Below are 23,804 nucleotides of genomic sequence, written 5' to 3' on the forward strand. Positions count from 1 at the left end.
CCTCTAATTTATACATCTGTATACACCATACTGTACATAGCTACCATAACTATACATAGTTTACTGCTATCCATCTCCTGTATATATCTCTAACTACCATACCTGCCATACTGTACCTATCACTATTTGCACTTCTGGTTAGATGCTAAACTGCATATCGTTGACTGGTACTCTGCAATGACAAATAAAGTTGAATCTAATCTAATCGTCTGATCAACAGTCCAACTCACTATCCACTAGGCCACCACTTGCCCCTGTGTATCCCCTTTCTATTCTATTCAAATGTATCTCATCTAGAGTACATACTGTATCGCACGCTATGTTGAAACTTGAACCACTGTGTATTGTCATCTCACTGAGACTCCTTCTTCCCCCCCAGCTGTTCACAGCTGTGAAGAGTATAGTTGCTCCATCTTTGAGAATGGGGATGAAACGGCTCTTGGAGTGTATTGGTCTGGAAAGACTAACTTACATTGCTAAAGGCAAGCGGAAAGACTTTGATCAGCTTTGGGAACCATACATGAACATCATGTAAACTGGGAATATATATGTAGGCTTTGTCTGAGAATATGTTATACAAAGTAGAGGAATGCTTTGTTTTCTTTGTATTCAATCCAATATTGATGAAAGTGTGTGTGTGTGTGTGTGTGTGTGTGTGTGTGTGTGTGTGTGTGTTTCTGGTCTTTGTTATTGTTAGTTTTTTGGGGGGTATTAAAAAATAAGAAAATGACAATAAACAAAAAAGAAGCTGTTCACTGGTGTGACCTTTAACCCTGCATCATTGATGCTGTGTCTCTGACGCACATGATGCTGCAGAAGAAGAGAAATTAGTCTAATACCAGCACCTCTGTAGACGCTCACAGACCACCCAAACCACATCTCACCTGTGACGTCACTGTGTCACACTCACACCAGCATGAACATGATGACTGGTGACTCATACGGAGGTTAAAAACACAGTTTGACCGAATGTTGCGGGGAAACATGGATACCAGTAAACAAAAACTATTAAAAGGACATAGTGTTGTGGTGTTTTTTTTAACAAATGATGATTGTTTACGGTACATGCTGTACGGTACAGATCTGTTTACAAATGAAATGAACATCATAACTGTTTTATATGGTGACAGGAAGTCTTCATAAACACAGCTGTATCTGGGGCGGCGGTAGCCTAGTGGTTAGAGAGGCCGGGTAGCAATCGGAAATTCGCTCGTTCAATCCCCACCTCCGCAGGGAGCTGCATGTGCTATTGAGCAAGGCACTAATTGTCGACTATGGTTGACCCCATGCCTAGAGCAAAAAATACCAAATTCCAACAATTGATTGACAAGTTGATTGCATGGCAAATAAAACATTATAATATAATATTCTATATCATTATTATTATTATTATTATCAAACAGTATTTTCAAATAAGACACTATGCCATTGCAACACGTTGGACCACATTTGGGATAAAATAAAATAAAATATTTATTAAATAAACAAGAAATGTGGTTAGGGTAGTCAGCAGTGCAAAGACCTTACATCTACTAACTATACACAGCAACCAGTGAAACTGAAGCAAGCTGAACTACAACCCCAAAAACCACACTGCTACACATGTTTCCTGGCACAAACGGATGTGGGGCCTGTGACCCTGTGCTTGAGAAAGGGCAGTAGTCTGTTGCCTAGTATGTTTGCCTATAGATAGACTAGGTTGTTATTTCAACTACATATTGAGGGCTGTTAATACATCTTCAACATAAACTTTCCTGTATAAACTGTGCTTTCCCAGCCTCCAGGAAATGATACTCTGTGTCCCTCACAAGCAAACACATCTTAGAGCTGTTGTGGGACGTACATGTACTGTATATGATTTGTTATGTGAGTTCCTGACACTCCTGCAATTAGAATACAGCCTACAGTAATGAAAGAGGATCGAGAGGAGGATCAGCCGTTATTTTTCTTCTGTCACGAAAGCCTCTGTCACCTCAAATGACAGCCTGCCTCTGTCACCTCAAATGACAGCCTTAGCTCTGACTTCACTCTGTGGGCAGATTAGATTAGATCATCTCTCTGTTGGCACTGCACTCATGTCTACACAGCTAGATATTTAGTATGGATTTTGAAGCTTTCAATCAAGGACTTGGTTTTGCACGTAGAAATGTGTATATTTAGCTATTACCCACACTAACCAGGAGAGGGCAATGTTGCCCTTACACTTGTATTTCCGCAGTAGAAGTTTATATTTTATTTATACCATGTTTTTCGCCACTGCTGTCATTTGCCTGAGGGTATTCATAATGGTCTGACATTATCTTATTTACTTTGACCACAAATAAGGAATAATTGCTCACATAATTGGTCAATTTAGATGTTTCCCATGCTGCCCATTCCTCATGGTCTGATTGGTCTATCTGTGACCGTTATATAAGCTAGTTTAGACTGTCTGTAGAACTTGGCAAGCTGTTTCATTCCTGAGTCTTGTGTTGTGGAGCTATGGAGCTGTGATTGTATGTACACCTGTCCAGGGAATCAGGATAAAGGATAGGGAGCAGCTGTCTAGAGTGGACCAAAACTCTGGAATTTTAACCCCAGTGTATGTGTTATCATCATCATCAGTCTCCTGCCTCCTCCCTGGGAAGCAATGAGCTGATCTTAGCTTTGTTTGTCTAACAGGCTTGTGAGTGTTGTGATGTCTAACAGGCTTGTGAGTGTTGTGATGTCTACTCTGGGTTTTATTATGAAGTTCAGCTGCACCACTATACTGCACAATCTACTCGAAAGAACTATAGTCATGTCTACAATTGGGGAATAATAAAGTGGATATAGATGGGAAGTATACATCGTTGATAACAAGAGAGTACCAACATTTCAGAGTCGTTGCACAATTGTGTGAGACAAATTCTGTCTCTATGAGACTGTGAGATCAGAGAGTCTGTCTCTATGAGACTGTGAGATCAGAGAGTCTGTCTCTATGTTTTGGCTGCCTTTGCACTGACCCAGGATAAATGAGTCAGACTTCCCTCTCTCACACCCACCCACGCACACGCACACACACACGCGCACGCACACACACACACACACACACGCGCGCACACACACACACACACACACACACACACACGCACACACACACACACACACACACACACACACATACACACACACACACACACACGCACGCACGCACGCACGCACGCATGCACACACACGCACACACACACACACACACACACACACACACACACACACTCATTCTCTCCAACACAAAGAACATCTCCCCTGTCCTACACATGGGGCCCCCTGAATAATAATAATGTGCCATACCGCCCCAGCACACTTACAACACCCAACAACACACCACATATCAGTTACAACACACAAGAAAACACACACAGCACCGACCAGTATACAATGAACATAAATTACATGTTAGTCCATGAATTTATTATAATTATAAAGTTAATTATACAGTTCAGTCCAATTTCCAACCCCATTAAAAACCCATTCTTATCAAACCCATTAAAAACCCATTCTTATCAAACCATGCCACACATGATAGAGAGTAACTGAGTGATAGATTCTCCTTTTCTTTTCTTTTTTTTACATCAAGGTTAGTGCAAAATTTGTCAACAAACAGAATCAATCAAATATAATAGATATGTATTGAGAATGTCTTACTTTTAACCATTCTGGTGTTTCTCTACTATGAGTGAAGAGAGCATTGCAATGTAGATGTTTTAATAGTATTGGGTTCTTTCAGGATTGTTAGAACAGCTCACTACTGCCTCTGGTGGTGGTTTAATCTGTTGATCACGTGATCTCCGGGAAACAGTCTGGGCCACAGCTGTATTGTCTGAAAGCAGGAGACAAAATCCGTTATGCCAGGGAATACAAATTGTTTTCTATACGGACATTTTAATAAAAAAACAATATTGAACGTTTTGCAACTCTAAGCTTGTGGCATTTCCAATGTTCCAGCTATTTCCCAGTGTCAAAAAGAGTCTTGGTATATTCTATTTCATTCTTTATGACATTAGGAGAGATAATTTGTGTTTTTTGAAATTTCCTTTAAACACAGAGGCTGTTTGGGTCATGTTGCTCAATGCCAAGTCATGTTGTGTTTATTTTATACCATCTCTGCAAGTGTTGGAGAGATACGATAAGGGAGAAGATCAGTCTATAAAGGAAACTAATCAATTTAGAAATTACACAACAGTCTCAGTGTTGGCTCAGTAAAGTAAAAGATTACAGCGGAGAAACAAATTCCATTATAAGTAAATACTTCAGATGTGTTTATAAACACAAAGTTTCCACTCATTTGAATGTGTAGCTCAGTAACCCAGACCTCCCTCTGTAAGTGGATCATACGGAGTTGATCGAGTGTGGACCATGATGACACATGTGCATATTTTGTCTTTAGACTTGAATCAGTTTCACAAACCGGGTGTGCTGCAGAATGATATTGGTTAGTCATAAGTAAGCAGCTAATCTAAAGCGTATTCCCCATCAGATAGCACACATGCTATTGAAAAACCCCAAATTCATATTTTGTTTAAGTTACTAGTTGACTACACACAGTGGTAATTAGGTAAAAGAGGCACTGAGGTGCTGTATGTTAAAACAGAGTTCCAGCCTCAGTGTCTTCTCTCAAACTAAACCAACAATCAGGTACTGTAGCAACAGTATAACGTTCATGACATCATAGCCACAAAATACCTTTATACTCATATACTGTATATGCTTTACATGTTTTATACACTGAAGGTTTTTCACAAATGCTTGTGGCAGGGCCCAGGGTGTCTGATTGATAGAAAAATCTTGAAGCAGAACACTTTGTTCTAAACAGAAAAAACATTCAGAGGGGGTGGTACGGCCAAGGTCAGTTTACTTTCCCAGGGATACCAGCCCCTCAAAATAGTCTTTAAATGCTAGAGCAAGGTCAAAATGCATTCCTCTTACGAGAATGACACCCTTAGCAGGCAATATCTCATGCAGATTTGAGATTCTTAAAAACAAGGTTCATTAAGAATATCTCTGTCCTACAATGTCGTTGTTTTCTATTTGTTGTTTGGCTCACTAATGGGGATAATCTGCACAAAGAGTAAATGCGTTTGCCTTAACGTTTTGCCCAGGACTGCTGATGAAAATTAGCTATTTATAGAAAAACAAAAAACATATTTACCATTCAGAATGAACTTGCACTATGATTAGTGCACATTATTCTATTTATTTGATTAGTCTTCTTTAAACAGTGATACATTAAATTCCACTATCTGCGCATGTTTTTACTGTTTGAGATTTAGATTTCTTTGGCTTGTCTTATTACTTTTTACGTAGAGATTGCTATTGGACGATGAATGTTGACAAACAACCGTTTTCAAATGTTCCTTTCTTAGTAGTGAAAGTGACATGAAGGTCGCTACAGGGAACTGAATGAATCTCTGGTCCTCTGACATCAGAAGATAGGAATGCTGCTGTCCCGCTGACCTCCCATCCTCCACGTCAGGGAAGACAGGGGGGCGGCGGTCGGCTGGAGGGGCATTCTGTCTGTGCGACAGGCAGGGACACTACAGACCTACAACATAGCCTACGGATGAACAGATACGTTTCACATTTCAGAAGAAGAATTACCTATTGGACTTAATTACAGAAGAAGGCTACGACAATGTTTTTCCAAACTTTTATTCTTCTGGCGGCTGGACATATTGCGTCGACCGCCGTGTATAACGGTAAGTAGAATATTGTCTGATTTGCTTACTTATAAATTTGCTTCGATTGGGGGGGTCACTATTTGATGCAAATAACTTTGGATACCGTTTGTAATAGTTAACGTTTATTTAAGAACAACTTAGGGGCAAAAGGTAAGGCGAGTATTAACTACATTTTATTTTACGCAGAGTAAATGCAAGATATATGATGGGCATAACTGGGCTCCAACAAAAGTCACACATGTGTTACTGTCCATGGAATTTATAAACAATCACATAACAGAACTTCAGAATCTCCAGTGGGCTGAGTGGGGGGGACTCGATGATTAAAACTAGATTTGAGTTTTAGTCCTATGTAATTATTGAAGATTCCAGCAGTATTAAACTCATAGAACACGTGTTGAATATTAATGTTTTTTCCTCAGGGCTCTGTACGTCTTAGGCTACCTCTACAATTGAAAAACCCCCCCAAAAAAACATTTGAGGGGGATAACATTAACAAAAACGTTTGTTCAGTCATTCTGTATGATGTATGTAAAATATTTCGGTCTATCCACACCTATTCCCTTGTGCTGATCTGACTCATTTTGCCTTGTTGTTTTTCCCTTTAGGCTCAGAAGGGATTGGAAGGGCCTTTGCCAGAAGGTATGAGTTAGTCACAAACGAGCCTATAGACCTAAAGGAATTTGACTATTCCCCGGAGGAGTCTGGGTCTGGGACTGGACTTAAAGCATCCAGTAAAGGATCCAGACATCCAGGACTTAGATCCAGGCCTGGACTTGGAGATGGACTTAGTAATGGATCCCGACATGGACTTGGAGATGGAATTCGTAACGCATCCCAACCAGGCCAACTCCCAGTGTTGAAACTGCGTTACTATATCTCAGATAAGGCTGCCCAGTTCCTCACAAGCCCCCTGTCCACCATCTTCATCCCTACAGTATACACTCTTGTTTTTCTCATCAGTGTACCTCTTAACGCTATTGCCGTGGTTACCTTCGCTCGGCGGATCCGGCCCATGAAGCCGGCAGTGATCTACATGTTAAATCTAGCCTGTGCAGACTTGCTGTTTGTCCTGCTGCTGCCCTTCAAGATCTATTATCACTACGGAGGCAACGACTGGGCCTTCGGGCCGGGGTTGTGCCGCCTTCTCACTGCAGCCTTCTACTGTAACATGTACTGCTCAGTTCTCCTCATAACCTGCATCAGCTTCGACCGGCTGCTAGCCGTGGTCTATCCCATCGACTCGCTGGCCTGGAGGAGACCTCGAAACGCCCTCCTAGCCTGCTCAGCCATGTGGGTGCTGGCTGTGGGCGGCTCGGTGCCTCTGGTTCTCTTCGAGCAGACGGTGCACATCCCCGAGCTGAACATCACCACCTGCCACGACGTACTGGACCTAGCCGACCTCCAGGAGCGCTACCTGGTCTTCTTCCCAGCCCTCTCCTGCGCTCTCTACTTCCTGCCTCTGGTCGTCACAGTGACCTGCTACGCGCGGGTGGTGTGGGCGCTCAGCGTGGTTCCGCAAGGGGTCGTGGGTCGTTCGAGGAGAAAGGCGAGGGCCGTGGTGATGGCGGTGACCGTGCTGGTGGTGTTTGTGGTTTGTTTCACCCCCACCAACTCCCTTCTGCTGGCACATTACCTGCAGTTTGCCCGTGGGCTGGATGCCGGGAGTTCGGAGGGGACCTATGCTGCCTACCTGGTTTCTATGTGTGTGGGGAGTATTAGCTGCTGCCTGGACCCTCTGGTGTACTACTTTGGCTCATCCCAGTGCCAAAGACAGATGGCCGGGATGCTGAGGTGTCGGGCGAGTATGGAAGGTGACAAGAGCCTGCATTCCTCTAGCTCCTCCAGGAACAGCTCTAGAACCAGCACCCGAATCACCAAGATGGACGCCTTCCAAGCCAGCCTCAGCAGCCAGTACAAGAAGCTCCTGGTCTGAAGGGATGGACACGAAGAGAGCTGTTCCTGACTGATTGACTCACTGGGTTATAGACTACTTGTGCCCAAGTCCGATTATGAAGAAGAGAACTATGTTTTCCCTTTGTCAGTGATTTCTGAGGAGTAATACTGCACTGGCTATGGATATAATTTTTAATTCATTAAGATGTATGTAGTCAAAAGACCCAGGCACTCCTTTTGGAATAGAATTTGAAATGCTATTATTTCAACTGGCTTGTACGTGTCAGTAATACATGCCGTGGTCATGTTGGCTCGCTGGGTTGTTAGCTGTACTCTCTGAGTCCTAATATGAAGAAGAAAAAAAGGGAAAGGGCTTGGTTTGTAGCTTCCTGTAAGGTCAAATGGTTGATTGGTTTAAAGAAAAACTGTCAGTGTTCTCACATTGCATCACCATAGCCATACTGTATGACTGAATTAGCTAAAAGACTCTGTTTTACGCAGAGATAACGGTCTGCAGGTTATTACTGTTTACTTCCTTTTGAAGAAACCAACAATGGTCTACTTGAGGTTTGCTGAGGGATTTTTAATTCATTCATGTTTTGAAAAACAACACAATTCTTTGAAGCTAATGAACAATACATGGTATGCTTATCTATAGTACATGAGTTTATTACTGAGAGAATTCCCTTTGCCATGCCTATAGAGTAAGCAGCTATTTTACTGTCCATATGTTTTGTTACGTGTGGTTTCTGTCTAAAGAAACAGTATGTTTTGTTACGTGTGGTTTCTGTCTAAAGAAACAGTGTTTCCATAGTTACATGCAACATATGCACTGATGTTTACTCTATGTAAGATTGTCATGCACTTAATATCCTAATAATACAATAAATTCACTCATGATAATACTGTCACTTCGGAAATCGTGTGTGTGTGTGTGTGTGTGTGTGTGTGTGTGTGTGTGTGTGTGTGTGTGTGTGTGTGTGTGTGGTGTGTGTATGAGAGAAAGAGAGAGAGAGAGAGAGAGAGAGAGAGAGAGAGAGAGAGAGAGAGAGAGAGAGAGAGAGAGAGAGAGAGAGAGAGAGAGAGAGAGAGAACAAGTGCACATGTGTTATGCTGCTCTCTTCTGGTGGAAAATATATATAACAGTACTGTATACGTTAAAGGGGCAATCTGGGATTGATACATCCATATTTGGACTTGAATTAATGCTATAAAGATATTGATTCTTGAAGAATAAGCAGAGGGTGTTGTACAGCAGCTGCTGCAACTACTGAAGGCCATTCCATGTTAGCTCATGGACCAACATATAAAATAAATAAAACCGCCCTCAAAATGTCTTCCTGTCCATTCTTAAACATCCTTTCTCAAGGATCACACATTTCCTGAAGAGTCTGACCCTGCATGGCCATTATCAAAGTCAAATCTATAACAGTGATAAAAACATCAGCTACTGTAAATAGCATAGATATAGATAACAGTTACCGACAATTTGGCTCACTCATGGGGCTTATCTGCACAGAGAGGAAATATGTTTTCCAATTTCCTTAGAATAAACATATTCAGAATTCAGAATAAGGTTGCACAATCCTTAGGGTGAATTAGAAGCAGGCAAAATTATCCCCCTCAATAATAATATGATAATTTTGCTGCAGGACTTTTATTTTGAAAAACAAGTCGGCACCAGATAAAGTAATTGTAGGCAACAACAAACAGTAAATATAAGTAAAAAGTGAATACACGAAGAGTCTGATCCTGACTTGGACATGCAAAAGTGGATGTCACTATCTGTGTTTTTGGCATGTAAGAATAAATAGGACAAATACTGTATCTGTAGTATACAGTGTTACATTACATTATGTTAGCTAATTTTAATTTTAGTATGCTTATTTACAGTATATCATACATACCAAATGTGTGGTAACTGTTATTGTTTTTAAGATGCATTTACTAGTACAGTACTGCAAAATCACGGTCCTGCTTGTAACCAGCAGATGGCGGTGCACCCCTATTTTAGTACAAGTCACAGGACAAGTGGCTTACTCGTTGTTGCACATATAGTTCAGATACAGATTCCTTTTTTAACAGTGGTGTATTTTTTGTTTTGTTTTGCACATAGAGTGACACGAGGAGGAGAGAATGGCCGCAAATGATGCAGTTGGACAAGCTGACACTAAAACTGATGAGCACAATTAGTTCAACTCATCAACAATCTCAATCCATTACAGTTAAATACACACACACACACACACACACACACACACACACACACGCGCACACACACACACACACACACACACACACACACACACACACACACACACACACACACACACACACACACACACACACACACACACACACACACACACACACACACACACACACACACACACACACACACACACACACACACACACACACACACACACACACACACACACACACACACACACACACACACACACACACACAGAGAGACAGACACAAATCAGGGAATTTATATCGAGTAAATAATTGACTAAATGAGTGGCATAAAAGCTTTTTTGCTCAAATCCCTTTTCAACTGAAAAGTAGGTCAGAGAGCGCTGTCTGTCCTCCTCCCGTCCCGTCCTCCACTCCTCTCTCTGTTCCACCTGAGCAAAGACACACAAGGTCCTCAAGCCATTGACTACTTAAAATAACTGCTTTTATTGACCAAACAAAGATGCTAGTCAAATAGTGCGTTATCTGAGCCTGGGACGTTTAAGTATAACCCGAGCACATTCTCATAAACCTTTGCTCTGTGTTGCAATTGAGACAACAAAGGGAGAGAGAGGGAGTGGAGGTCAACAGAGATTGATGAGCGTTGTAGATCAGTGTAGATCTGGAGATCGGTGTCTGTCTGCCCAACCTGACTGTCACCTGACCTGACCGTGTGACATCACTCAGGTTTCCCAACCACCTGCATTGCGGGGTGTGGTGGCTTTTTTTTACACGCACAGACAAAAAGAATGAACTCGCGCCTTTCCCCACATTGAATATCTTTTATCGAACGCTGTTGTTTCCGAACGATTTTAACATGGATTTCAGGACACCTTGGTTAAAGCTGATCTCTTTATTGGCCTCCGCACATTTCTGTTTGGCAAGCAGTTCTGGTAAGAATTATGTTATTGTTCTCCATTATTGTTGTTACTATTTTTGGAAGTGAACAGATCATAGACTAGTTGAAACTCGCTTTCGTTTATTATTTGTCCTGTCAAGCTGATTCATATTCTTTCAAACCTGTTGGTTTGATTGCAGCGCACTCTTTGCGCAATCGTCAACGTTTCAATTAGTTGATGTCATTGTCATCTCAATGAGTCACTTTTCTTTTCAATGCCCAGATTTTGGGAAATTCATTAATGTTATCGTTCAAGGAACCATGGACATGTACACGTTTAAGTATTTGCCTTTGTAAACAAATAAATAAAGTACAATTCTGCATGAAATAAAATTCCTGATCATACAAATGTTGTGTTCTTTGTCTTTCTCTAGACCCGGACACATCATACCGAGGCTTTACAGGAGACGAGACTGCAGAGGGGGTGGCGATCAGCCTCTCAGACAGGATGGTGCTGGACAGTCGCTTGACCACAGTCTTCCTCCCTATGGTCTACATCATTGTGTTCCTCGTGGGGCTCCCCACCAATGCCATGGCCCTCTGGGTCTTCCTCTTCAGGACAAAGAAGAAGCATCCATCGGCCATCTACATGGCCAACCTGGCCCTGTCCGACCTGCTCTTCGTCATCTGGACCCCCCTGAAGATCGCCTACCACTTGAATGGCAACAACTGGATCTACGGAGAGGGTCTGTGTAAAGTTCTGGTGGCGTTCTTCTATGGAAACATGTACTGCTCCATCCTCTTCATCTGCTGCATTAGTGTGCAGCGGTACTGGGCGGTAGTTCACCCGCTCTCCCAACAGAGGAAGAACAACCGTGTAGCTATAGCAGTGTGTGTTACAGTGTGGGTGGTTGTCTGGCTCGTCACTATACCCCTGTACCTCTACGACCAGACAGTCAAGGTGACAAACCTAAACATCATCACCTGCCATGATGTCACCAGGCCCAGCCAGAAGAACATCGCAGCTGGCTTCTTCCTGACCATGGGAACTCTGGGATTTGTAGTTCCCACCATCGTGTGCGTTGTGGCCTATGTTCTCATGCTCAGGGCTCTGAAGAGCTCCATGACGGACCCCACTATCAGCAAGAAACGGCGCAAGGCAGTGGTTCTGATCATTGCGGTCCTGGTCATGTTCCTGGTCTGCTTCACCCCTAGTAACATCATGCTGCTGGTGCACTACTCCCTCCTAGTAGCTGGGAAGGTGAACAACGGGTATGGGTTTTACATCACTACTCTGTGTCTGGCCAGTCTCAACAGCTGCGTGGATCCGTTCATTTACTACTTTATCTCAGAGGAGTTCAGGCAGCATGTGAAGAACACTTTGATCTGCAGGAGTGAGAGAACAGTGGAGAGGATGAGGGTCTCCTTCAGTGCTCTGAAGTACTCCAAGAAGAGTAGCACCTACACCTCAGACACTGGAAACACACAAAGTAGTTCCTGTTAGCGGGGTGTGGGGTCTGTGGAGAGGCAGATGAAAACACATCTGGTTACGGTCAACTTCTGACTACTCTGGGTTGGCTTCTTAGGAGGGGCGAGTAGAGGGATGGGAGTAGAGATGTTCGACCTTGGCTTGTATATTCTTTATTTTAGTTCAAGGAGTTAGAGAGTGGAAACTGTGTACTTTATTATCAGTTAGTAATGTGTCCATCAAGCTTGCCTCAGCACAAACTCAAACTGTAAACCTAGCACTCAAGTGCCTCAGCACTGTTCCTTCACTACTGGAATTGGCACTGTTCTTTATCAAGTGAGCAACACTTGACTTATATCATGATTATGATCTTTCAGTCACCTATGAGCTTTGGAGCACACATTTGAAATTTGTCATGTATAAATGTATTTATTGTACATATTTATTTTAACAGTTTTTTAAGCCGACATGTGTTTATTTTTCAATAAATATTGAATTTCTAATCATTGAATGGCTTTTATTTGTAGTCAGCTGGTTAACATTTGACACTGGTTCCTTTTCTATTATGACATTAGTTCCCCAGAAGAAGATACTGTAGGCAAGAACAAAAAGGGGAATTATTTTAGAGTCTATAATGTACTGTAGGCAAAATGTTGTATTTCACATACACTGTCGTCAACATTGCTACATATTGTCAGCAATTTGTTTATTGTGATCAAGGGAACTTGTATAATATAGGGTTGGCATAAACAGGTTTATTGATGCATATTTTGTATAGGAAATATGCAGAATCCCCCTCTCCCTATATATAAACAACATAACTGAAAGATGTTGAATATAAACATGCTCATGGCTGGGGGGCTACTGAGTTCGTTACTGAGTTACTTCCACTAGCCCCCCAGCCATGCAAGCCTATGTAAACCATACCTGCATGGTTGAGGTGGTTAACGTTGGGAAAAACGCCTGCAGTCTTACAAACTGTTAATAAGGAGTTCTAAGCAGCACATATGGGAGGCTAATAATAATAATAATAATAATAATAATAATAGGGTTAGGGTTATAACTTGGATTTATATAGCGCCTTTCATAAAACAATTCTACAGAAAATGGTCAGACAGACAAAACAGAAACAGTGACTAGACTGTTAAAAACATGGGTTTTCTTGTGATATTACTTTTGTGCAAGCCAGGATATGGCTCCTCATCTGCCCAAGGCAGGTGGAAATTCACAGACCCTCGAAACCGAGAGAGAGAAAACGAGAACGAGAGTCCACTCCGGAATGACGCTACGCAGGTACCTGTAACCTGATTCCGCCGGTGCCTTCCTTGTTTGGCAGTTCAGGGTGTGTCCTGTTCCGTTCATATTAGAAAGGAGGCATCGGACAAGGGGAAGTTACATTTGCAGCGACGCGTTTAGACAAGACAGAAGGATCAGTCTATTGCGTACACAGTTCACAGACAATGGCCTCAACGGGAATACCTTTGTTATTGTTACTGCTCGGTTGGATCCATTCATCAAATGCTATATCAGGTAATGTGACTTTCATAATTGATCGGATGTCTTACCTGTACTACTCTATGAGCTTTCATTTCTGTCTTACCTTAGGTTAAAGTTGTATCACTGCTCCCTGAAATTAATAACTGATATTATTTCTCGATGTTCCACAATGCTCGTTCATATGGTAGAGATAGGCGTCTTTTTAAAATCTGTTTTAGCCATAGTTCTGGTCAAGATCTTTATCATATATAACACTAACCAACAAGGGTGTGAAATTTAGTTTTTTTGAACAATTGAATTTGTTTTTCTTATTCAAACACATTGAAATTCAAATTTCACCTGTAAGTTATGTTAAAGTCTGTAGGTAAGAGGACATCATTATTTCTCAGTTCAGTAATACAGTAAGATATTTCTCAGTGACATTTGTCTCTTTTATTTAATCAAAAGGAAAAGGACGAGGCATGGTTGGGGTTGTGGACACACAGGATGCAAACCGGGTTATAGTGGACAAGCTTACTGCAGACACGTTGAAGAGCAGCTTAACCACAGTCTTCCTCCCTATCGTCTACATCATTGTGTTCCTTGTGGGGCTCCCCACCAACGCCATGGCCATCTGGGTCTTCCTCTTTAGGACGAAGAAGAAGCATCCATCGTCCATCTACATGGCCAACCTGGCCCTGTCCGACCTACTCTTCGTCATCTGGACCCCCCTGAAGATCGCCTACCACTTGAACGGTAATGACTGGGTCTACGGAGAGGGGCTGTGTAAAGTTCTGGTGGCGTTCTTCTATGGAAACATGTACTGCTCCATCCTCTTCATCGCCTGCCTGAGTGTCCAGCGGTACTGGGGGGTGGCCTTCCCTCTCTCCCAGCAGAGGAAGAACAACAAAATCGCTATCGCCGTCTCTGTTTCCATCTGGGCCTTCATCTGGGTCACCACCACTCCCCTGTACCTCTACGACCAGACGGCCAAACTCAAAGACCCCAACATCACCACCTGCCACGACGTCAATGTCATCCATGACCCATTGGACCCTTTCGTAGACATTAAGTACCCTTTCTACTACTTTGTACTCATGGCGGGCATTGTGTTCCTCGTCCCCTCTGTGGTGATCACTGTGGCCTACGGTCTACTTCTACGAGCCCTGGGTAATGCCATGTCAGAGGGCAGCTCTGGGAAGAATCGCCGGAGAGCTGTGGTCCTGATTGTGACGGTTCTCATCACGTTCCTGGTGTGTTTCATACCTAGTAACGTGATGCTGGTGGTTCATTACACTCTGCTCAAGAACGGTGTTTTGAATAACGGGTACGGTTTCTACATCACTACGCTTTGTCTGGCCAGCCTCAACAGCTGCCTGGACCCATTTATCTACTACTTTGTGTCGGAGGACTTCAGGAATCACGTGAAGAACACTCTGCTGTGTAGAAGCAGTCGGACCGTAGAGAGGATGAGGGTCTCCTTCAGCTCCATGAAGTATTCCAAGAAGAGCAAAGCGTACGTCTCGGATTCAGGGAACACACAGAGTAGCACTTGCTAATGACGTGGAGAAGAAGCAGTGGGTTGGGATAGAGACTGGGGGGAGGGGGGGGTCTGTCAAGAGATGCCCCACGCCCATATGTGTAATCACTGTGAAGCACTGGAACTACTGTAGTTTCAGGGGCCTAGTGAGAATGGAGAGATGAGACAGGTCTCTCCTCTGAAGATGATGGGATATAGACACACCTCCAAGCCCTGTCTGGTCACATGGATATTAACTAGGTCATCAGAGCATGCCAGATAACAACCAATACCAAAAACGAATCATGGCACTTACTGGTGCATGAATGACAGGTCAAGAGGAGTTGTTATTAGTACATTTTACATAAGGGCCATGAGGGCTGCTGGGCTGCTAAAACCTGCTAAAAAGCTGCTGAAACCCAAAATATGTCATGAAATTGTATATATTGTTGATTTTCATGTGACCATAGTTTCATAGGTCATGTGAGTTTTGAATGCCAATATTTTTGAAGGACTTCTTGAATAAATATATGATAAATGACTGGTCTTTGTTTCTGTCCTTTGTGTGAAACGTTTTAGCTCTTGAGTAACTCTTATTCATTCCATTCCATTGCTGTGGATGAGTGAATCACTCATCTCTCAGGGTTGCAAATGATGTATGACAAGATGTATTGTTAATCACTGTTGTCTTTTTCTCGGCAAATGTGGAAATACAAGAAGTTTGGAATTCATGGAATGTGTCACGGTATCTTTCAGTGTGACAACGTGAGGACAGCTGCTGCAGACCCATTGACTCTTCACAAATATTCAATGGTATGATTACCAGCACAGTCAAACTCCAGCAGTGTTTTTCAGTTTCTCATCAGTCCCTACCGAAAGTCTTGACATAACTCGGGAGGTTAAGGAATGTTTCTGTGCAAGCTGAGACATGATCTTCTCCATAGAGTCACTGATTACCCTACACAGCAAGTATCTGTTTAAGAACCCCTTGAGGCGGTCACAACCGGTGAACCACAGGTAAACAGAAAAGTTAAAATGCCGTATCACCTGAATGGAGCCTACTCTTGAGTATGTCACCTCACTATTCACAATCTCAACCAACCGTCAATCTTCACCTTACTATTCACAATTTAAACCAACCGTCAAAGCTTGTCAAACTGCATGGGTATTGAAGATTATAATCTATGATCTAACTCCATGTTGGGCCCTCCCAGCCCACTTGGTTTACAAGTGGGTTTCAGTCTGTCTTGAGTTAACCAAACAGGCCAATATACGTCTCACATTGTTCAAATTCCTTAAATGATTTGTGGCTTGGAGTGGGATCTCCCCTATCTCTAATATATCCTTCTATATCCCTACTTCCTTTATGTTTGGAATTTGGCTGAGGTTTTAGCATTTTACAATTTAGTTCACATGAGTAAATTATCATTTAATTTAATGTAACTCTCGACACTGATTGAAGATAGAGAGGGATTGTTTGGTTGAGTGACTGAATATTCTCTTTTATCTGTAGATAAGGAGTAGGTCAACCCCCTGTTGTCCATACAATGCCCTGAGTGTCTCCATTGTGCTATGCTAACTATGTGAAGCCCCAGGCAGAGGTGGTGTCACACACACACACACACACACACACACACACACACACACACACCTGAGAAAGCTGGACAAGAAGACCCTTGATATGAGAGTAGGGCTGGGCACTGTTCTAGGGTTTTTTAGAGGTGATAGTGATAGATTACTGTCAGCCAGACTGTTGTCCTGACTTTAGGTGGAATACCTGCCCCTCTCATCTGACACAGGCAGGACCACTCCCTAACCACATTACAATGAGGAAAAAGTTAGGACACCCTATGCCCTAATAACCTGTATTGCCCCCTTTGGCTGAAATAACCTCAATTAGACGTTTCCTATAACTGTCTACCAGTCTCTGACATCGACTGAGAGAAAGTGTTCCCACTCCTCCATGCAGAATTCTTTCAGTTGTGTGATGTTTGAGGGGTGTCTTGCATGCACAGCCCGTTTCAAATCACCCCACATCATCTCAATAGGATTAAGATCCGGGCTATGACTTTGGCCTTTAAAAAACTCACCATTTCTTTCATTTGAGTATTCCTTGGTGGATTTAATGGAATGTTTTGGGCCATTGTCATGTTGCAGGGTCGTCATCTGCTTTAGTTTCAATATTTGGACAGATGGTTTCACATTTCGCGCCCTCTGATACAATATTAAACATTCATAATGGATTCTATGATGGTGAGCTCGCCAGGCCCCGCTGCAGCAAAGCCGCCCAAACCATGACATTTCCACCGCCATGCTTCACAGTTGGTATGAAGTTCTTGTGCTCAAATGCTCTCTTTGGTTTGCGCATGTCTTCTGTTACTGTGCCCAAATTATTTAACTTTGGATTCATCTGTCCAAAGCACATTGTCCTGATGTTTTTTTTTTACAGCAAGGCCTCCTTGCATACCTCCCATGAGAATCAAGTCTCTATGATAATGCAGTCTCTTCCTGATGGTAGATGCATGTACTTTGACATCAACTGTAGGTCCCGTGATGACATTTTAGGATTGTTGGAGACTTCTTTAAGCATCTTGCGGTCTGCTCTTGGGCTGAACTTGCTATGTTGGCAGTTGTTTTAAATGTTCTCCACTTCCGGACAGTGGAATGGGTTCCATTTCCAATTGTTTGGAGATCTTTTTAAATCCCTTCCCAAACTCATACGAATCTATAACCTTTTTTGACCTCAGAAAGCTCTTTTGATCTTGCCATGGTGATACCACTCAGTTCAACAATCAAGAGCAAACCAAACTGACCAAACCAATGTCTGAGGTTTAAATAAGACAGGCTCTTCCTCTCTAACAATGTTCTAATCATTTGCACCTGATGTGGTGCACTTGATTCTAAGTTTAGGCATTTAAAGTAGTAAGAAATGTAACCTAACTTTTTCCTCACAAGAACATTTCTATTAATTACATTTTACAAATCATTTTTATAATATTTTTTGTTGTTCCAAAATGTTGATCAAAGGTTTTCATGGGGTGTCCTATCTTTTTCACATGACTGTATCTATCTATCTAACTACCATAAATCAGGATACACCCATCCATGGCTCTGTGTGGGCTGTTGTGTGAGGAGCTCTACTGTACCTCAGCTCAGAAGATGCCCTGCTCCTTCCTTTTGTTTATGTCTCTCTTCAGCTGGCAGGTAGCGCACGAAAAACAGCAGAGGTAGGTAATGTAATCACGACACATGGACCCCTGGAAAGCAGACCAGAATACACACTAGTCATGAGATCAAGGTTCACCAAGCGAGTAGCTGAGTGGAAAATCTAAATCATTCAGTTTTATTTAAAAATCACACATGCTCACAAATCTTGAATTGATATAAACCAGGCGAATTCAAAGCTTATTTGTCAGGTGAACTGGTTAGTGTACTTTCTGTACTTGAACTGTACTTGCTTTCAAATGTACACAAACCAATTCAACACTGTTTTCTATTTAGGGCCCAGAGTTTCGAGTCCTAACTCAACCAGATGATGCTGTGTCTGAGCATATGGAGTTATCAAGATTCCAAGTGCTATAAAGTAACTGAACAAAACTCACATTGATGTTGTATTTGGTCCTATACACACCGCGCATGGCGACGCTTAGACCACAGAGACAGCACTCGTCCATGGCACTGGCAATGGTGCAGCCCAGAATACAGGGGCAGCACAGGCCAAGGAAACCTGATAGAGACGGAGGAGAGACATTATGCTGTCACTACTGTACCATGCAGCCAAATCAAGTCACATGATATTAAAGACAAACTGAATGTAAAAAAGATACAGGTCACAGTTGACATTCATCTGTTCCCAGCACCTCTCATTTACACAATATATTTGTGATTAAAAGGTGATATTGTGAGAGTAAATACACAACATTTTATATAAGGCTAACTAAGTTGCTTTGTGACCCTTATCAAAGAGTTCTACTCACATGTCCCACAGTCACTTCCGCAGTCAAGGAGGCCAGTCTGGAAGTCGGAGGGAGCATAACCTACAACAGAGCCTGGTTGTACAGTCACAGCCTTGAACGCCATCTGTAAAAGACAGCATGGATGAACCCATTCATCATTACATAAACGTAAAACAATGGTTCCTTCAAACAAATGTTTAATTGAGCCAAAAATAATAATAATCTGGAATTCTAGAATATCATTTTCTGTTACTTGGTGTTTAAATTCAACTTAAACCCTACCAGTAGTCTATATGGCGGAGAAACAGGACAACAAAGATGAAGAAAACAAAGGGATCCTTGACAGTAGATTGAAAACGGAGCGGATGAAAATCCTTATATACTGGCTATGACTGTTGATGATTTACATGGTCATGTTCCTCACAGCCAGTGGTCATCCTGTATTGTCCTTGCCAAACAATACATGTTCCTCTTTCTGCCCCACTGTAGCTATAGTCCCTGACCTTTGGTACTCTGGAGAACACGCCTTCTATAAAACCTACAATATGAGGGCTTTATTGTCATTACAGAGTACAAGTACAATGAAATGCAGTTTAGCATCTAACCAGAGGTGCATATAAAAGTAAAAAAAAGAAAAAAGTATAGTGATATAAAATATGATAGTGATAGTGATAAGGGATAGGTATATGGCAAGTACGGTAAATATGCAGTTAAGGTAGCTATGTACAGTATGGTGTATACAGATGTATAAATTAGAGGCTATATCAAAAAAGAGGTATGGACAAATATGCAAAAATATGATATGTGCAAAAGTAGTATGTGCAAACAGCAGTGATGCAAAGGGTAATTGAACTGTCGATCAGATCATGTGCCCAAAGAGATACTGCCTATTTCTATTGGTATCTATGACTAATTCAGGTGGTTTCTTTTAACCCCGCATACACCAGTCTCTGTTTACGCCTCAGTGTCTCCTGTCTCTATAGGTACGATATGTTGCAACGCTTATTTTTCCATGCCAGGACCTGCCAAACCAGTTCTGCACCTTGTGTAACCTTGAATAATAACAGAGTAACAGAGTAAAACACAGTGTGTATTCATGTATAATTTTACTCTGTGTACCCGTACATTGATGTAATGAAAGCAATTCGGATTATTTTTTTATAAGTATATTTATTGGTTTGTTTTCAAAGGGTTATACATTTAAGAACAGGAGCAAGAGAACAATATACACCCTCTTTTTAAACAACCCCCCCGGCCTCTCCACACATACACACCCTAACACACAGACAAATAACATAAATAGCAAAAACTGAAAAACAAATTAATGGAAATAGACGACAGAGACAGAAGGTTAGTTAAGTATGACATGGGTCACCAGGCATAGGGATGGGATAATTACATAACAGACACAACCTAAATGGAAATGTACTTGGAGATTTCAGTCCATGCAAGGCCATAGAGACCACTCCTAAAGGCCTGGGCCCCATCGCAATTCTGATTCTGATTCTGTATACAAAATACTTTATTGAGGGCATGTGTGAGAGAGTATGTGTGGGCACTGTCTGTGTGTATAGAATGTATGGTCAAATGTGTGTGTTTGTAACTATATGAGTGTGTGTGTGTGTGTGTGTGTGTGTGTGTGTGTGTGTGTGTGTGTGTGTGTGTGTGTGTGTGTGTGTGTGTGTGCGTGTGTGTGTGTGTGTGTGTGTGTATGGCAATGTTCTGTGTGTAGTTCCCTTTTTTCAGAACTTAGGTCAAATGTTTAGGGTGACGCCTGGCGGATGGTTTGTTCAACTGCATGTACTGTATTGTTGAAAGCAGATTATCTTTAGCCTTGTTTTATGTGGGTTCAAAATGAATGCAACCTATTCTTCACCCTGGGTGTGAATGCGAGTGTGTGTGTACGGTATGACCATGCTATGGTTGCGTTCGTAAATTCGCTCTGATCAGCAATCATGATCTTGTCCAATCAAATTACTTGGTCCCTTTATGACGTTGGACCCAACGTGCGTTCCGGCGAACCTTGGTTTGGTGGGCCCTTAAAATATCAGTTTAAAAAGGTTCATGTTTAGGGTGCTACCTGCTGGACGGTTTGTTCAACTGCATGTACTGTTGAAGGCAGAGTTTGGTGCTGTTGCTGTACACTGTACACAACCGTAAATATGTTTATCTAGGCGTAGTGCAGTTTGCACAGTTTGCATCTCACATTCTTATCAAGGCCCAGGATCCAGGCGCGATTTCCTATGTGTCTGTTTAACTGAAACCAGCAACCAAAATACCAGCAAAAGGTTAGGTTGAGTTCCCTTTCTACTGTCACACAAACATAAAGCACATTATGTTCATAATGTACATAAGTAGCCTACATAATGTTGCCTTTAATTAAAAGAAAAAGAAAAAAAGAAGCATTTCTTACATACATTTCACAATTTCACAATGTTCGAATTCATCAACATGTCACTCTAGTCTCTAATTCTCTTTGAACCCTCTGCTCCTACCATCAAAAGCTCAAATATACTACAGTTTACTTTACTTTATGCCTCTGAAATAGAAGCAAGCCTTTAAGGAACTAAGGAACACAAAGTTGCTTAGCTGCCAAAGAAATGATTGAAAGTAGACATTCTTGTGTTTGTTTGTGTTTCCGTCACAGTTGAAGATTATGGATGACAGTGGCGGCTGGTGATAAACATTTTGGGTGGGGCACAGGTTATGGGGGCATGCTCCACGGGGAAGAATATCAACTTTAAAATCTGGATTTTAGCATGAGAATATATATATATAACTTGTATTAAAGGGCAAACTGCAAACACAACAAAAATATAATGTACGTACATTATGATGTATCGGACAGGTTGCTAAGTATGTGGCTGGCAAATAAGGAACAAATATTTACAAATCTTATGTATATATATTAGCTTTCAATGTTGTTTATATTAGCTTTCTAAACGAAGACTTGACATGAGACAGTGCCGTGTCACTGGTTTCCCCAACAAGTGACAGGAAATACCTTTGTGATTAACTCACAAAAACTCTATTACACTCCGTAAGTCTTAGAGTGCTATTCGTAACTGTCTTAAACAGTAGCACGTAGAGTGCTATTCAATTACCACACCTCTCTGACACCTCACCTCTCTGACACCACCTCACCTCTCTGACACCACCTCACCTCTCTGACACCACCTCACCTCTCTGACACCACCTCTCTGACACCACCTCTCTGACACCACCTCTCTGACACCACCTCACCTCTCTGACACCACCTCACCTCTCTGACACCACCTCACCTCTCTGACACCACCTCTCTGACACCACCTCACCTCTCTGACACCACCTCTCTGACACCACCTCACCTCTCTGACACCACCTCTCTGACACCACCTCTCTGACACCACCTCACCTCTCTGACACCACCTCTCTGACACCACCTCTCTGACACCACCTCACCTCTCTGACACCACCTCTCTGACACCACCTCTCTGACACCACCTCACTGACACCACCTCACTGACACCACCTCTCTGACACCACCTCACCTCTCTGACACCACCTCTCTGACACCACCTCTCTGACACCACCTCACCTCTCTGACACCACCTCACCTCTCTGACACCACCTCTCTGACACCACCCCACCTCTCTGACACCACCTCACCTCTCTAACACCACCTCACCTCTCTGACACCACCTCACCTCTCTGACACCACCTCTCTGACACCACCTCACCTCTCTGACACCACCTCACCTCTCTGACACCACCTCACCTCTCTGACACCACCTCACCTCTCTGACACCACCTCACCTCTCTGACACCACCTCACCTCTCTGACACCACCTCTCTGACACCACCTCTCTGACACCACCTCTCTGACACCACCTCTCTGACACCACCTCTCTGACACCACCTCTCTGACACCACCTCTCTGACACCACCTCACCTCTCTGACACCACCTCACCTCTCTGACACCACCTCTCTGACACCACCTCACCTCTCTGACACCACCTCACCTCTCTGACACCACCTCACCTCTCTGACACCACCTCTCTGACACCACCTCACCTCTCTGACACCACCTCTCTGACACCACCTCACCTCTCTAACACCACCTCACCTCTCTGACACCACCTCACCTCTCTGACACCACCTCTCTGACACCACCTCTCTGACACCACCTCACCTCTCTGACACCACCTCACCTCTCTGACACCACCTCACCTCTCTGACACCACCTCTCTGACACCACCTCTCTGACACCACCTCACCTCTCTAACACCACCTCACCTCTCTGACACCACCTCACCTCTCTGACACCACCTCTCTGACACCACCTCACCTCTCTGACACCACCTCTCTAACACCACCTCACCTCTCTGACACCACCTCACCTCTCTGACACCACCTCTCTGACACCACCTCTCTGACACCACCTCACCTCTCTGACACCACCTCACCTCTCTGACACCACCTCTCTGACACCACCTCACCTCTCTAACACCACCTCTCTGACACCACCTCACCTCTCTAACACCACCTCTCTGACACCACCTCTCTGACACCACCTCACCTCTCTGACACCACCTCTCTGACACCACCTCACCTCTCTGACACCACCTCACCTCTCTGACACCACCTCTCTGACACCACCTCACCTCTCTGACACCACCTCTCTGACACCACCTCTCTGACACCACCTCACCTCTCTGACACCTCACCTCA

General features: G+C 43.0%; 4 protein-coding genes across 4 annotated transcripts; 3 read left to right on the forward strand and 1 right to left on the reverse strand.

Moving 5' to 3' along the window:
* Positions 1-984: 984 nt before the first annotated feature.
* On the forward strand, positions 985-8,149 carry LOC308156065 (proteinase-activated receptor 1-like; the record flags this gene model as incomplete). Its single annotated transcript, XM_080529426.1, has 2 exons — positions 985-994; positions 6,308-8,149. 2 exons carry the CDS (start codon positions 985-987, stop codon positions 7,633-7,635), a joined length of 1,338 nt encoding a protein of 445 aa, XP_080385552.1. The 3' UTR covers positions 7,636-8,149.
* LOC308156437 (placenta-specific gene 8 protein-like) lies at positions 3,470-19,491 on the reverse strand. Its single transcript, XM_080529775.1, has 5 exons — positions 19,376-19,491; positions 19,115-19,217; positions 18,740-18,864; positions 18,284-18,394; positions 3,470-3,841 (listed from the first exon to the last, which is right to left on the reverse strand). Exons 2-4 carry the CDS (start codon positions 19,215-19,217, stop codon positions 18,290-18,292), a joined length of 333 nt encoding a protein of 110 aa, XP_080385901.1. The 5' UTR covers positions 19,376-19,491; the 3' UTR covers positions 3,470-3,841; positions 18,284-18,289.
* On the forward strand, positions 10,598-12,639 carry LOC308156591 (proteinase-activated receptor 2-like). The gene is made up of 2 exons (XM_080529968.1): positions 10,598-10,729; positions 11,109-12,639. Exons 1-2 carry the CDS (start codon positions 10,654-10,656, stop codon positions 12,176-12,178), a joined length of 1,146 nt encoding a protein of 381 aa, XP_080386094.1. The 5' UTR covers positions 10,598-10,653; the 3' UTR covers positions 12,179-12,639.
* LOC308155453 (proteinase-activated receptor 2-like) lies at positions 13,581-15,647 on the forward strand. Its single transcript, XM_080528775.1, has 2 exons — positions 13,581-13,672; positions 14,087-15,647. The coding sequence occupies exons 1-2, from the start codon at positions 13,603-13,605 to the stop codon at positions 15,175-15,177; spliced, it is 1,161 nt and encodes a 386-aa protein (XP_080384901.1). The 5' UTR covers positions 13,581-13,602; the 3' UTR covers positions 15,178-15,647.
* Positions 19,492-23,804: the final 4,313 nt, after the last annotated feature.

This window comes from Nansenia antarctica, assembly GCF_963989245.1.
Source record: "Nansenia antarctica genome assembly, chromosome: 4".
Taxonomy (NCBI): domain Eukaryota; kingdom Metazoa; phylum Chordata; class Actinopteri; order Argentiniformes; family Microstomatidae; genus Nansenia; species Nansenia antarctica.